This window comes from Triturus cristatus, chromosome 7 (assembly GCF_964204655.1).
Source record: "Triturus cristatus chromosome 7, aTriCri1.1, whole genome shotgun sequence".
Lineage (NCBI taxonomy): Eukaryota > Metazoa > Chordata > Amphibia > Caudata > Salamandridae > Triturus > Triturus cristatus.
In genome coordinates this window covers 262,833,363-262,849,093 of record NC_140590.1, presented here as the reverse complement: position 1 = coordinate 262,849,093, position 15,731 = coordinate 262,833,363, and the positions used below count along the sequence as shown (strand labels likewise).

Sequence of the window (15,731 nt, the reverse complement as noted above, 5' to 3'; positions counted from 1 at the left end):
GATATAATTTTTTCCCCACGAAACTTGGTCTACGGAAACCATATGCCTGGATGGTTATCGCTCCCACATAGTCCCTGCAGTGCCTTCTTCATCTGCTAGAGCCAGGGTAGGGCTTATGACTTGGATCAAAGTCACTTTGGACTGCAAGCTCAGCCTGGTTACCTCTAGTTGCACTCCATTTCAAGCCCTTTTACCTATGTGGCCTAATGTACTAAATATTGTTTTTATAATTTTATTGTGGTCTGGAGGTTAAATATGCGAATTTGCACTAAGGATTTGAAATTATTTTAGGGTGGGATTTTAACGCTAATCTTGGGATTTCTCAGTTGGTTAAAGGGTGCAATTTGTCTGATAACAGTGGTACGGGACTTGATTATTTCCCCATGGACCAGAGTGGGAAAACTCTTCTTCATCTGATCAAGACTTTCGACCTTACTAATGTGACAGAGCTGAGGGATCCTAATGTTCATTCTAAGGCCACTTTCGAAAGGAGGGAATACTCTTCTACTATTGGCTTTATTTTCATAATACGGGATCTGTTGCTCTGGGTGCCTCTGGCAGCTATTGTTGTTTGTGCATATAGCAATTACAATCTCATAAGCCTGGATTTATGTCTCCCCGGGAGGGGGAGCCATATCCGTGTCTACGGACCTTCTAATGGTCAAAACACAAGGGCTTCACCTTGTGTGGAGCAAAGTTGATATGACCACTTTTGTGTCAAAATTTAGCTTGAACCATCTTCTGATGATGATAAAATGTTTGACCACTAATAATGATGACCCCGGGGAGGTGGCTAATCTATTTGCCCAGCTGAAGTTTGTTTGATTAGGGATAGTCTTATGAAATCCATTAAACAAGGGACCTATAAGGTTAAGTGGTTCGACCAGCACTGTGGGAAGGCCTCATTGTTACACAAAGCTTTAAAGGAGATACCCAGGGATTTAGGAAAATTACAACAGCATAGAGCAGAGAACAAGGCTGCCTTAAGGTATGGGGGAAAAAGAACTACAAGATAAATCCTGGGGTAATCTGATCAGGGCTTGTAGGCTGAAAGATCCTAGGGCATTTCGGCTGGAGGCCAATAACTCCAACTCTCTAAGCATTACATCGAACACTGTCCTTATTATATTAGCTTGGAGGCTTGGGTTTACCATTTGAAAAAAGTATATGGACAGTGTATCTAATCAACACATTGAGAAGGAGGTGCTGGTCCCCCTAGATCTGAAACTCAGCATTGAAGAGGTAACGGAGGCAATCAATAGGAGCCCTTGCCACAAGGCCCTGGACCGGATGGAAGGCCGATGGATTTGTATGAAGCCTCATCTGAATTATAGGCCTGTCTCCTATGTAATTGCTTCAGCACGGCTTACAAGGTGGGAGTCCCAAAATCATGGCACACTGTTGTTATTGTGCCGATCTTCAAGAAGGGCAACCCTCTATTACCGGAGTGCTACCGCCCATATCCCTGCTGGATTTCACGGTGAAGTTGGCAGAGAGGACTGTCCTGGAGTGTCTCCTAACTTGGGTAAGGGAAAGTCGCACGCTATGGGAGGTGCCGTATGGATTCAGAGAGGGGCTAGGCAGACTGGAGCAATGTTTGAACCTACACTTGTTAGTCTCAAAGTATACAGTTGCTAAGCAGGGTAGTGTTTGCCTGGCCTTCCTGGATCTATCCTGCGCCTTCGATAGCATAGTTAGGCTAAACTTTGGGAGATCTTTGTTGACTTAGGTGTTGAGAACGATTCAGTTCAGTTTTTGTGAGCTCTTTATTATGATCTGTCAGGTACGCGCCCGCCTGTGAACTGAAAGACTGCTTTGAGCTAGGGTGAGGGGTGCACCAGGGCTGTGTGCTGGCCCCCCTATTGTTCCTTTTGTATATAAATGGACTAGCTACAGTCCTAACTAATTTTGTCTCAGGAGCAAACTCAATTGGCAGGAAAAAGGTAACCGTACTCTTACACGCAGACAATGGGGTTTTACTTTCGAGAACGCCCAATGACCTGAATGTCCTCCTTCAAGAATTTTATGGGGTTATTAGGCCTGGTTACTAATGAAGCAAAAACATATATAATGGTGTACAAGTTTAGACAGTATAAGATGCGGGTATACTTTTAAAAGGCCAACCAGTGCCGCAGACCCAGGATTTTTCCTACTTGGGGGTAGTCAGGGACGTTAAAGGTAATTGGGAACCCTGCATAGCTAGTATGCGTCAGAATTTTTTAATCTTGAGGACATTTTTTTAATTTGGCCAAGTGCACTGGGAATAAAACTGTAGCCCCTCTTTGGGAGATCTACATGAGAAAGTGCCTCCCAGTTCTTACATATGGCTCAGGTATCTGGGGTTACTCTAATATAAGCTCCCTTTAGGTTTTGCAAAAAAGGGTGCTTGGGTGCTCCCCCCGCCTGCTTTACTTTTATCACGCACCAGGAGCTGGGGATGGAATATGAGGAGGATATTATCAAGTTGGCTGTGCGCTTCTGTGGTGTTCGATTTGGGTGAATTAGCATGCCTCTCTCAAAAGGCAGATTACGGAGGATTGCCTTTTGTGTGAAAGCATTGAAAATCACTTGGTTCAGCTATCTTGGGGCTAAACTGGTAAAGCTTGGAAGGCCGACCTTTTTACTAACTTGAGCTCTATAACTAAAACTGACCTGACCTGGGTTAAATCTGCTTTTAAGTCTAGGATGAAAGTCTGTGGGAAGGTATTAGAATTAAGAACATCAACGGTCAGGGAGTATTTGGACTTGTATAGCTCATTAACCCTGGAACCAGATTTGGTATGGATTAATGGGTCCTGGGATAAACTACTATTAAACAGGTTAAGGTGAGGGTTTGTGAAGTGGCACCTTGGGTTTTTTCTTGGTCAATACGATGCATCTAAAGTTTTAATTTGTCCCTGTGATGAATTCTCCCCACACGCCTGTTGCATTTTACCTTCTTCTGCCAATTTTACCCAGTTTTTACCAAAAGGTTTTAAATTCCTATCATTAAGTCACAGGGTATCAGAATTCCAGGCTAGCTTTGGTCTATCTGCAGCAATTAAATTCCCCATCCAAATGCATCAACATGTGTTGCATTCTGAAACGTGCTCTCAATAGCAGGAAATCATTACTATTTTAACAGGATGGAACTATTCAAGGGGGTCGATACTCTCAGTTTGAGAAATAAAGGATTTGTGGGTGCTGTTAATTTCTAGTGAATTGTGACTGGGTGGAGTATGTGGCTTCACTTATGGGCTGCATATTATAACTTTTCGGTTATTCGATTTTAAGAGCCTTTCCTATAACTTGAGCCTAGGCTAGAGGTGCAGGAATTGATATGTCTGTCTTATTGGCGGTGTTTTAGTAATGTGAATTTGTCTCATCAGCCATGACCATGATGTATGCGGGTTTGTCTTCTCTTTTTATGACATGGATTCACATATGTTTTGTCTTTGATTTTAGGCGCTTTTATGGCTACTTTTTGCATCTGAAATAAAGGGATTTGATTGATTGGCCGGACTGTCTTCTGTGCTCGTGCCAGATCGTTTCTTTCTCCCGACTGGTTTGCTATGCCTTTGCCACAAGCCACGTCCTTGCATTGAACGGCTGTGCTGATGATCTGTACTCTCTGTGCATCATGCCTTGCTTATATGTGCTGGATGTCTCTCATAATCACCACCTCCTAAGCCTGTGCTGCCCATCTCCGCTCGCTCTTTTTTTGCATGCTATATTTCTCACCTGACTGTTCTTTCCATCATCCTTGCCAGTAGCTGTGTGCCTCAGCTGTACAAAGTTCTCGTCTTTCTTGCCAGCGATGTTTTGTTCTTTTGTGTTCCTTCAATGCACTGAATGTTTTCCTTGTTTTCGTTTCCTGTATATCCTTCCCATTTCCACCACTCGTGCTGCCAATCTACATTGCCTGTGCTGCTCTTCATCCTGCCTGTGATGTCCTTTACTGGTGCTGGATGTCTCAAGAATGTGTACAACCAGCTCGCCTGTACTGGATGCTCACTTTCCCTGCAGGTCTACCCCCCCCACTGCTGCATCTGCAGCCTGTATCCTCCAACTGTACTTGATACCTTATGTCTAACAATGCAAGTAGTCTTCAAAGTTCTGGTGCTGCCCATTTTCCGCCTCCACTGTCAGTCTATGTTTCCCATGCTACGTAGCTACCATAGGAGTGTTGCTTGCTTCTCCTTCACACACTATGCTGAATACCGACCTGACCTTCTATGTCCCGTTGATTGTGCCCTGGCCTGTCTTTGTTGTCTTTCTCCCCTCCTGGTGCTGCTCATCACCGGTCTATTTGCTACATGCCTTCCCTCCCTAACCTAGATGTCTCCTCTGCCAGCATTTCTCATCAGTAAAGCAATTGCTTCCGATTCTGCTACTTCTCTCATCTGGGAACCTTTGCCTTTACTGTCTGCCTCCATGGTCTCTTATCAGCCTCCCCTCTCTCTGCTGTTGTCTTACCAGCTTCTGTTGCCACTCTCCCCAGTTTCTGCTGCATTACTAGTCTCTGCCTGCTGCCCGTATCCTCGGTTTCTGCTACCACTCTCCCCAGTTTCTGCTGCCAGTCTCCCCAGTTTCTGCTGCCACTCTTGCCAGTCTCTGCCACCCCTATCACTAGTCTCTGCTGCCCATCTCACGTGTCTCAATTACCCAGCTCGCCTGTCTCTGGCACCAGTCTCTCCTCCTCAGCTATTCGCTCCTCCCGTTTCCAGCCAAAGTCATCGAGAAGACCGTCAACAAGCAGATGGCCGCCTTCCTCGAGACGAACGGATCCCTCGACCCCTCACAGTCCGGCTTCCGAGCCAATCACAGCACCGAGACCGCCCTCATCGCCGCCACCGATGACATCCGAGCCCTGATGGACAATGGAGAAACAGCGGCCCTCATCCTCCTAGACCTCTCTGCGGCATTCGACACGGTCTGCCACCGCACCCTAGTACGGCGCCTCAGCAACATCGGAATCCAGGACAAGGCGCTGGACTGGATCATCTCCTTCCTCGACGGAAGAACACAGAGAGTCCGCCTACCACCGTACAAGTCAGAGGCCTCCGAAGTCACCTGCGGCGTCCCTCAAGGATCATCTCTGAGCCCCACCCTCTTCAACGTCTACATGAGCCCCCTCGCGGCCATCGTACGCAAACACAACCTCAGCATAATCTCCTACGCCGACGACACCCAACTGATCCTCTCCCTGACCAACGACCCCGCCGCCGCCAGATCCAACCTGCACGAAGGGATGAAAGAGGTAGCCGAGTGGATGACGACCAGCCGCCTGAAACTGAACTCGGACAAGACGGAGGTCCTCATCCTGGGCTCCTCACCCTCCGCCTGGGACGACTCCTGGTGGCCTCCCGCCCTGGGCACCGCACCCAAACCGACAGACCATGCACGCAACCTGGGCTTCCTCCTGGACTCCTCCCTCTCCATGACCAGGCAAGTCAACAACGTCTCCTCGGCGTGCTTCAACATCCTACGCATGCTACGGAAGATCTTCTGGTGGATCCCCACCGAGACCAGGAAGACCGTCACCCAGGCCCTCGTCACCAGCCGACTGGACTACGGCAACGCCCTCTACGCCGGTACCACCGCCAAGCTCCAGAAGAGACTCCAGCGGATCCAGAACGCCTCAGCCAGACTCATCCTCGACATCCCACGAACCAGCCACATCTCCGGACATCTGAGAGACCTTCACTGGCTCCCCGTCAACAAAAGAATCACCTTCCGCCTCCTCACCCACGCACACAAAGCCCTACACGACCAAGGCCCGAGCTACCTCAACAGCCGAGTCAACTTCTACGCTCCCAAACGCCACCTCCGATCAGCCAACCACGCCCTCGCCGCCGTCCCCCGCATCCGAAGAGCGACTACAGGAGGAAGGTCCTTCTCCTACCTGGCCGCCAAGACCTGGAACTCCCTCCCGACCGACCTGCGCCTGACCCAAGACCACCTCTCCTTCAGGAAGAAGCTGAAGACCTGGCTGTTCGAGCAGTAGCGGCACCCCCCCCCTCCCCCCCCCCCCCCCCAGCGCCTTGAGACCCTACGGGTATGTAGCGCGCTTTACAAGTGGCACTGATTGATTGATTGATTCTGCCGCTCCTAACATTACTTGCACTATTCAGTTCCCCTGCTTATGATGAAGACTTACCCAGCCTCCTTGCTGCTGCAACCATGGTACGAACATATCCATGTACTGCATGCTGTAGCCCATTAGCGTCTGCACGGGGTAGCTGTTGATTCCAGCAACCTTCCTGGTCAGCTCCATGGTCAGGGCAATCTTGGTGAGCTCGGGGCTGATGTTAGGCTCTTGCTGCACGGGTACCTCGGCCTGGCTGGTGAAGACCTCAGCCAGCCGCGAGAAGCTGCGGTAGGACATGCGATTCAGGGCACCGCGAAGCATTGGGTCCTTTTCAATCTGAGGAGCAACAAAAAGGAGTCAGTGTGCGGCTCAAAGCAGGAACAACAACAGTGATGAAGGGACTGAATAAACCGGAGTAGAGCAGTGTATGAGCCAGGGCCTGGGCGACCCTGCGTAAGGTGGCACCACTGAGTGACTGAAAGGACATAGGCCAGACTAGCCCTATCTATTCTCAGTGACTGAGAAAAGAGGCAGAGGAGCCCAGCAACGCCATTCCATGGACTGAAAACAAGAGACTTATAAACAAAATCAACACAGGGCAGCACTATTCCAGAGACTGAGGTGCCGCAACACCAGTCCATAGCCTGAGAAAACAGGTAGAGCAGTGCCATCCAAGAGACAAGAGAGCCAGGGGCAGATCATCACTCTCCAAGAGACTTCAAGAAGCAGGGCAGCGGGAAGCACCGCCCCAGGGACTGACAGAAACGAAGAAAACAGCATTATTCCATAGCTCGAGCGGTACCAGCCCAGGAACTAGCATGAGATCACAGACTGGGAAAACCAGGGCAGAGCAGCACCGTTCTAGAGACCGAGGGGACTGGGAGCAACGTCTTGCCACATCCGGGACTTAGAAAGCCAATGGCAGAGGGACGCCGTTCCAGCTTTCGGAGACAACCACTGCTGAGCAACAGTCCTAGAGACAGGGATAAAGAGGAACACAGAGACACGTGAACTGTTTCACTCAGATGGGGCTACTGCAAGCACAGGGCCTTACCTGTTTGTTAATAACCTCTGCTTGCTCTTGCAGAAGGGCCACCAGCTGCTGCACCACTTTCTCTCTGTCACATTCTGGGACGGTTTGCTGGTTGTTGTTGTTTTCTATTAAGTGAGTTTGGAAATGGAAAGCACTTCATTAATCAACACAAAGTGCAAGACGAATTTGACATACTACAACAAGGAACCCCATAATAAGGAAAGTAACATCCTTCCCCAACATCACATCCTTTACAGATGTGCTTGTTTTTAAATTAAATAGCAGTGAATACGTTTAAAGGTAAGGAGTAGGCCACACACTGTCCACTTGGACGGGTGTGAGGGGGAGAAAGGATCAGGTGAAAAAAGAAAGAGGGGCCAAGCAATCATGCTCAATAGGAGAACTCTCCACATCTTTCTCTGGTTGCCAGCCACACATACCTGTTGGCTCTCAAAACTCCTGGTAGGGGAGGTGAATATGCTTGAACTTCCAAGCGACAATACATTTTCCGGAGGACAGGATTTCAGCAACATTAAGTTAGGCATCGAAAAACTATCTTTAAAAGTCCAACTTTGTACATTTCAAGGAAACTCAGAACTATTCTGTTCTAGACACACATATACTTTAGCACCTTGGTCCCAAAACCATTATCTGTTGAGACACCCCGACTCCTCTGGTAAGATCTTTTGGCTTTATTTCAAATTGTATGTAGAAGATCAGGTTTCAATTTTCAAAAACTTTAAACCACTAAGACTAGCTTCCAAAACTACATTTCAGCAGCAGCCCGATGGACAAGTCTTAACTGGTTAAAATTGAATGGAAACAAAACAGACGTGTTGATCTTCGGCAAACAATCTTGGACTTTTACCCCTGATTGATGGCAGAAGAGCTTGGCTCCCTCCTTCCATCGACAAAACCAGCCCCAAATTTAAGTGTGATTTTTGATAACACTCTGTACTTCTCCACTAAGATGAATAGTGTTGCTGCTTTGTGTTTCTACATCCGTAGAACGTGCAATAAAATGAGTTCCTCTACTGCTCCCACCCTGATCCCCAGGAGGATGAATTTTTGAGAATTCCCTTTAAATGGGAGCCCGGCGGTTGCACATTCTGAAGCGACTGAAGATAGTTCAGAATAGAGCAGCTAGACTCATTCTTTATATCCCTAAACCGTGTTTTGTTACACAACATCTTTGTTCCCGGCACAGATTACCGGCCCGCAAACGTGCAAGTTCAATTTGTGTATGTGCTTCACCCAAAGCACTTCATAACATGGGAACAGTACACTTTTGGGCATAAATTGCCATTCTACTCACCAGCCCGCTAGTTAAGTTCAGCTTCACGTTACTAGCTGGTTATCCCTCAAATCAAACACTGCGGATTAGGAGGCAGATCCGTCTCCTATCTCTCTGCAGGACTATGGAACTCTCTTCCCTGACATCTACATCTCTTCCCAACCATGATCTGTTCAGGAAAAACATCAACACCTGGCTGCTCCTGCTAGCTTTATGAGCTCTCACCTTCCTCCGAGGTGATGATTCTCCAACGCCTAAATGCACACGAGGTCGTTGTGCGCTTTACAAAACTTTTTTATTCACTCCTTCGTTCACTCAATCATTCATTTGTTCTTTCATGTAGGGGCATATACAAACTTTCCAAAACGTTTCTTTAAAAGAGCATCAATACTGGTTTTTGCACTGGGGCAGCAATAATGATGTTAAGACTGGCCCAGTAAACATTTGCACAGTCCTTAAACCCTTACATGAATATTAGAAGCAGAGTAGACTTTAAGATCCTGCGCACGAGTGCTGCGGGCGCCTAGTCCGATAAATCTGCACATAAGATGCCCTAGCTACACATCATCCAAAATACTACGAATCAATGCCCTAGCAGAGACACCCTAGAAACGATAGAAAGCCCCTCATATTACAGAAACCAGTGAAAATGCTTCGGTTTACAATGAAGGAAGCGTCAGTTCCATAACCTGCCCTATTATACCGCAAGCCCACTCTTCGGGGTCATTGCCCATGCCACTTCTCCAATAGGGGGTTACAGGCTGAGGCCAACTATGAGAAGGGCGTTCCTATAACTACCCGCATTTAGCCAGGACTTTTCAGCTAAAAACCTCTAAAGAGTGCACCAGGTTGACCAGCGTGTTCTTTTCAACCCTGGGGACACGCCTGGACCTTACTGCTAGAGTCCCAGGCTGGCGTTCCCACTGCCTTACTCTTAATCCTTCAGCACCTTGGCACACAGGAGCAGGAGACTGTCTCATCCTGTAATAACTCCTGAATGCAGGAGTTCAAAAAATAAAAACTACCCTAACTAACAGAAAAGCTTACCCAACATTTAAAAATAAGATAGGTGGAAACTGTTTAGGAACAGGAATTCTAGACAGAGTTACATCGTCAATGGTAAGGAAGAATATATTTTAGTTTTGGAACGAGCACAAGACCCATTGAAAAGACGTTCATTCCGATGCTCTGCATGAATGTCTTGTTTGAAATAAAACCACTCAGGGCTCTGAGATCATGGGTACCATCAACAAAAAACACTGATCTCAGTATGATGCAGGATCAATTACTGTTGATGGTGGCTTTGGAGATTTATATTGGGTCGAAAATTAATGCCAGAGGCCACTAAACTCAAAGTTGCCAGCAAAGCACTCACACAGGCTTACATGCTTGGAAAAGCCCATGTACACCATTGCTGCCCCATTGGCATGGGGGAGCACAAGCGAGGACACAGATAAGGTTGTAAAAATTGGGCAAAGAGCCACATCTTCAAACATTTGCAGGACACAAGGTCAACGCCTGTCAATCTTAATGCAAAGGGAAGACCCCTCCAGAGGGAGGTAACAATGCTATAGAGGGTCCTTGTACCCTCTGACCTCTAGGAAAACTGAGGCAGAAGTAGATTTTAAATGATGTCCAAGACATGCTTGACAGGTTAAGTCTTTGGCTACTTTAAACGTAACTTTTTACACCAAACCTATCTAACTTCAAAATGTATACATAAGGTGAACCTCGGTGCAAAACACAGGTGTGACACAAGTGAGGGAGACCTCCGCCATGTAGTCTAGACCTGCTGCATAGAGGAGTACTGGGAAGCCACAGACTCAGAGGTGGCCGGCTTGACTGGCAAGACTGTTGCCAGTAAACACAGATTACGATTCCTACGTTTGATACCCAGAACCAGGGGAAAAAAGCTTCATGGACTGGAACCGTGGTGATCAATTAGGACCAATTTGCAACATCCAAATCTACGTGCTCCTGCCAAGGTGAGATTGCCATGAATGAACTGGAAGGTGCAGCCATCTCAAATATCTTCCTTACCAAAGTTGCCGTCGCTCACCAATGGAAATGCTGGACCTTTTAAGTCAGTTGTGGGGCTCCGAACCTTGTGCTGTTGGACTAGTCTGTCCAGTTGCTTCGCTGCCATGGTATAAACGCCAGGGTCAATGTCCCCTATAGTAGAAAGCAAGAGAAGTCGCTTAGACATCTTAATAGCCATGATAGCGGTCCCCAATCAAACCACCCAACCATCCACCCAGAGCCTGCCCCAAGAGACCCTCCCATCCCTTATTCAGTAATATGCAGTACACCTGAATATATTGTGCATCTCATGCCATATAAGGTCTCCGAAGTTCAGACATGAATTTAAAATGTTGTTCATAGAGTCTCATTACTATATATGTATTGCTATGTCTGCGAGTGATGACATGCACTTCTGTAGAGTCTGCGACGGCTGCAAGACCGCTACTCAGGGAGGGACTAATGGCTGATCTCCTTAGGAACGCCTCTCGTCTGCATCTCCGCTTAAACTAGGATGTCAGGAATCTCCCATCTGTGAACATTTAGGTGGGCTGACCTACCCAAGATCCATTGGGGTTGGAGGGGTGTAGGGTTCCCCTACCCAGGATACACTTATTCAGAATAGGGGGTGTCACTTATATCAGAACACATTCTGGTTAGAGTGGCCCATTACACATTAAGGTTACAAATCTGGAATTGGGGATGGGGGAATATCCTACCCAGAATGCATTCTAGCCTAGGGGATGAATCACACAGTGGAGGGGTGGAGAGGGGCATCGCTACCATGCAGAAACCAGTACACAATTCTATATGTTACAAAGGAGGAAGGATGGTGATGAACACCAAGCATGGTAAATGCAGCCAGTTCAGCTACCAAGTACACAACTGGAAAGGAGTGAAAACTTCAAAAATATATAATCTAGTAAGAAAGTGGCCCCTCTAACCAATATTTCTTCGGGTGGAGTGTTCACCTACACAGCATACATTTGACCCAGGTATAGTGGTCAACTGAATGCAAAAAGAAAGGAATGGGATTCCCCAAACCTACATGACGCACAGCTATGGACTGCAAATGGTCTCAAACAAGTTTTAATTTTCACATAAATGAATTAAACAGAAATATACATGTAATCATTTCATGTGTAGTTGTCTCGATAAATGACAACACAATTAGTCAATGAACAAAACTTTTACGATTTATGATTATGCACAGATAATCTTTCTATGTGATCCTTTGAATCCGCAAATAACAAACAGAGAAAACAAGCTGAATCTTCAGTGCAGAAAAAAGTCCCAATGCATTTCGGGTTATTTAAACCCTTCTTCAGGGGATTGAGATGAAATAAATTTCCAAGTGGTCCACCGTAATGTAAACTACAACAGAACAAAACAGTATTTAATTGTATTCGAATGTTACACGAACATTCGAATACAATGAAATACTGTTTCTGCACTGAAGATTCAGCTTGTTTTCTCTATGTTTGTTATTTGCGGATTCAAAGGATCAGAGGGTCCTCGACCAGGGATCACCCCGCCTCTTAGAGAGGGAGGTGATCATGACAAAGCCTGAATAAACCTAGGTGGGTTTCACTTTAATACTTTGGGCAAAGGCGACCACCTAAGCAGGGGACATTTGGGTGATGCGGTGAAGGTGTACCCACAGTAAACTGAAGTGGTCAAAAGAACCTGGATACATTAGAGTGTGGCCACCTAACCACAATTACTCAGCTAGTAGGGAGGAGGAGTCCTGTGTCTGGGATACACTCCCTAGGCACACCGTGCATTCGGTCGGAGTGCAACTACCCAGGATTCACTAAGACAGAGAGGTTGGATTCCTACTGAGAGTAAATTTGGGTAAGATGGAGTACCTTGTCCAAGATACACTCAGGTGTGCTCATACCCCCATCCAGACCTATCCACGATCGGGGTGGGTCAAAAATCCATAATACACTTGATTTGGTAGAATCACCTACCCAGGATTCACTAAGAGCGACTAGGGAAGCAGTCACTTACCTAGAATGTGGGGAGGTCGGCTCACTTACCAGATTGGGGAGCAGAGAGGGGATAGGTGGTCACTTACCCAGAATGGGAGTAGTGGTTAGTGACCCTCCATGCTCTTGGGGGGGTGTTCATATATCCAGACATACGAAGTATATCCAGACATACTAAGGCAGGTGGGTGTCAGCTGCCCAGAGGACACTCAGGTGAGGTGTTTTGTTCTGGATACACTCAGGTGAGGCTGGTTTGTCTTCCATGAACGGTGAATTTTGGGGCACGAGCTGTTAGGTGGAGGAAACCTGCCAAGACCTCTCTCAGGCACATGGCTAGCCCCTCTCCAGGACACACTAGGCTGTGAGGGATCAATGAAAGGCCGTACAAACAGGCGGGTAGAACGACACTGCGCGGGGGGGGGGGGGGGGGTTGTCTTATGTACCTAGGATACATGTGGGTAGTGGGTGCCCCAACTCACAACACAGACAATGGAATCTGGGTCACATATCCACGATACACTTGGGTGGGGCGAGGATTGAGTTGCTTGTCACCTTCATAGAATGCACTGCAGTCTGAGGACGTAGGGTCTTCTATCGAAAACCCTTAAATTGGGTGGGCTACCCACCCAGCTTGAGGTAAACCCACCTTGTCTGCTAGGGGCTGCCTTTATCACCTCCAGAGCCAGACCATGGGAACCACACGTGTGTGCAAGAAACGTGCCTGAACATGTACTGAGTCTAGAGGGCCCTCCGACGGAGGGCGCAGGATACCGGCCTGCAGACAGGGGGCGCAGGGTACCGGCCCGCAGGCAGGGGGCGCAGGGTACCGGCCTGCAGGCAGGGGGCGCAGGGTACCGGCCTGAAAACAGGAGGCCGCAGGGTACCGGGGCGCAGGGCACCGGCCCACCGGCAGGGGTCGCAGGGCACCGGCCCGCAGGCAGAGGGCGCAGGGCACCGGCCTCATACATGGAGGGCAGATGATACCGCTCATCAGAGAGAACGTGGGCTCATAGCTACAGACGAGGGCGCGGGGAACTGCCTCATGACCCAGAGGGCACAGTACACCGCGTGGACACTGCTACAGACAGAGGCCGCAGGCTACAGTCCTGGAGGCGGAGATGATTTGGGGTAGACTGGGGGCACACAGCACAACATCGCCGTCCTTCAGCCTGGGAGGCGCACAGCGCCGTCTCCAGCGAGGGAAGGTGGGGGATGGGTGCTGGAGGGGGCAAGCAACAATCCTTAAGAAACCTTGCGGCCTTTAAGGCAGGAGACGAAAGTCTCGTCAGGATCTGGGGCGATGCCCACCTCGGTGCTTTTCTTTCTCGGAGCCCCGACTACTGCCAGGAGCAACTAGAGCCAAATTTCGGGGGGGGGGGGGGCTGAAAAATATTTCGGGGGGGGCTAAATCTTCGAGCCATAGGCAGAGTGGCTATAAGCAGGGGTGAAACCACAACAAAAGCCTCATTAACGAGTAAATGGTCTTTTAAAGACCTGTGAAGTACTCGAGTGCGGCTGCAATTAGATGGACGCCAGCCGGCGAGGCTCTCTCAGCCCGGCTGACACACACGACGGGGGGGGGGGGGGGGGGGCTAAAGCCCGGTGAGCCCAATGGGTGTTGCGCGCCTGGCCCAGGAGCCGTTCCAGCTTTATGCGGGCCCGGATTAACGCAGCAGGAAGCCCAAGCGAAGTTTAAATTTTACACCGTTTCGCAGGGTACCAAGAATTTCGCTTTGTTCATGCCCACTTGGTTTCAGACAGAGAGATGGGAGAATGTGACCTCTATATTTGGGAAAACAGCGACTTTATCATGCGTTACATATGCAGCCAAAACTATTTAGGGGATCGGAAAGCTTTAAATGATGAAAAAAGCGTTTGGAGTATTGGCCTCGCAGGTGGCATCCGACGATGCCAGCCTTTTCCAAGACACTGAGACATCTTGGGTGCGAGGAGTTCTGTGAATAGCACTGAACAGCTTAACACGACTCGAGGGTGTAAATGATGCTGCTAAAAGAGGAAAACATTTACACCTGGGTGACCACATCTCAGCCAATCTCCAGTCCTGCACGTTTGTAGGTGAAACGTTCAGGACTGGAGACAGAGTGTGAGAGGTGGTCACCGTATTTACACTCGGCGAGTGCCCACACCTGCCCAGGGAATGAATGCCTTTTATCTCTGAGTGACACCAGCTTCTAAAGGGAATATGCGGCCTCAATGTAAGATTGACATGCGTCTGTCCGCTCTGTAGTCCTCGGAAACAGATTGGACAATTCCCAGATAACACTGTACTCGCGGAGGACTGGCGCATCATGCACGGGGGTGTCTGTGACGTCACTGAAAGGCCTAGAGTGGGAGAACAGTTTTGGTCTTATAGGTGAATGCGCGTGCCTTGGGATGTTTGTACCATCACCGAGTGATCCTGCCCGTCTGTGGACGAGTTTGGCTTCAGGGACAGTCCACAGATGGCCAATGGTACCTCTGGCCTCAGTGGCCTGGAAACTATATCACCTTTAGGGACATCCTTCGGGAAGTAGGTGAACCGCCCCAGAGAGTAATTATACCTGTAGCGTGGTTATGCTTGGTGTCTGTGAGGGATTGACCATAGAGGACGCCTTTGCCCTCTGTGTGAGTGACGTCACTGACCAAATAAGGGACCCTGACATCCCTATGGACGAGGAGGGACTATGATATCACTCTGATCAGAGAGGAGAGAGAGACTGTGACATCACTCCCATCAGAGAGAAGAGGCTGTGACATCACTCCGATCAGAGAGGAGAGGTTGTGACATCACTCCGATCAGAGAGGAGAGGTTGTGAACCTTCCTGCTCTGCGGAGGTACCTGCCCCAGAGAGTAATTATACTTGCAGTGTAGATGCTTTGTGCCTGTGAGGGTTCGACCCAGAATAGAGGACTCCTTTGCCCTCAGTGAGTGACGTCACTCTGACCAAAGAAGGGACACTGTGACATTACTATGGACGAGGAGGAAGGGGGGGGGGGGGGAGGCTGCGCCGTCATTCTGATCATAGAAAGCAGAGATTGTGATATCACTCTGAACAGAGAGGAGAGGCTGTGACATCACTCCGATCAGAGAGTAGAGGCTGTGACATCACTCCGATCAGAGAGGAGAGGTTGTGACATCACTGATAGGAGAGGATGTTAGATCACTCCGAACAGAGAGGAGAGGATGTGAGATCACTCTGAACAGAGAGGAGAGGATGTGAGATCACTCTGAACAGAGAGGAGAGGATGTGAGATCACTCTGAACAGAGAGGAGAGGATGTGAGATCACTCCGATCAGAGAGGAGAGGTTGTGACATCACTCCG

The 15,731-nt window shown here is 48.6% G+C and overlaps 1 protein-coding gene across 3 annotated transcripts in view; it reads right to left on the bottom strand.

Moving 5' to 3' along the window:
• The window catches only part of BCL2L12 (BCL2 like 12), a 177,497-nt gene that overhangs the window by 26,318 nt on the left and 135,448 nt on the right, over positions 1 to 15,731 (bottom strand). For all 3 annotated transcript variants that reach the window (XM_085616166.1, XM_085616167.1, XM_085616168.1), the window contains exons 4-6: positions 10,438 to 10,569; positions 7,125 to 7,228; positions 6,140 to 6,406 (exon numbers count right to left, since the gene is read on the bottom strand). In XM_085616166.1, the coding sequence (XP_085472292.1) occupies positions 6,140 to 6,406; positions 7,125 to 7,228; positions 10,438 to 10,569 (503 nt within the window). The remainder of the gene's footprint in view (positions 1 to 6,139; positions 6,407 to 7,124; positions 7,229 to 10,437; positions 10,570 to 15,731) is intronic.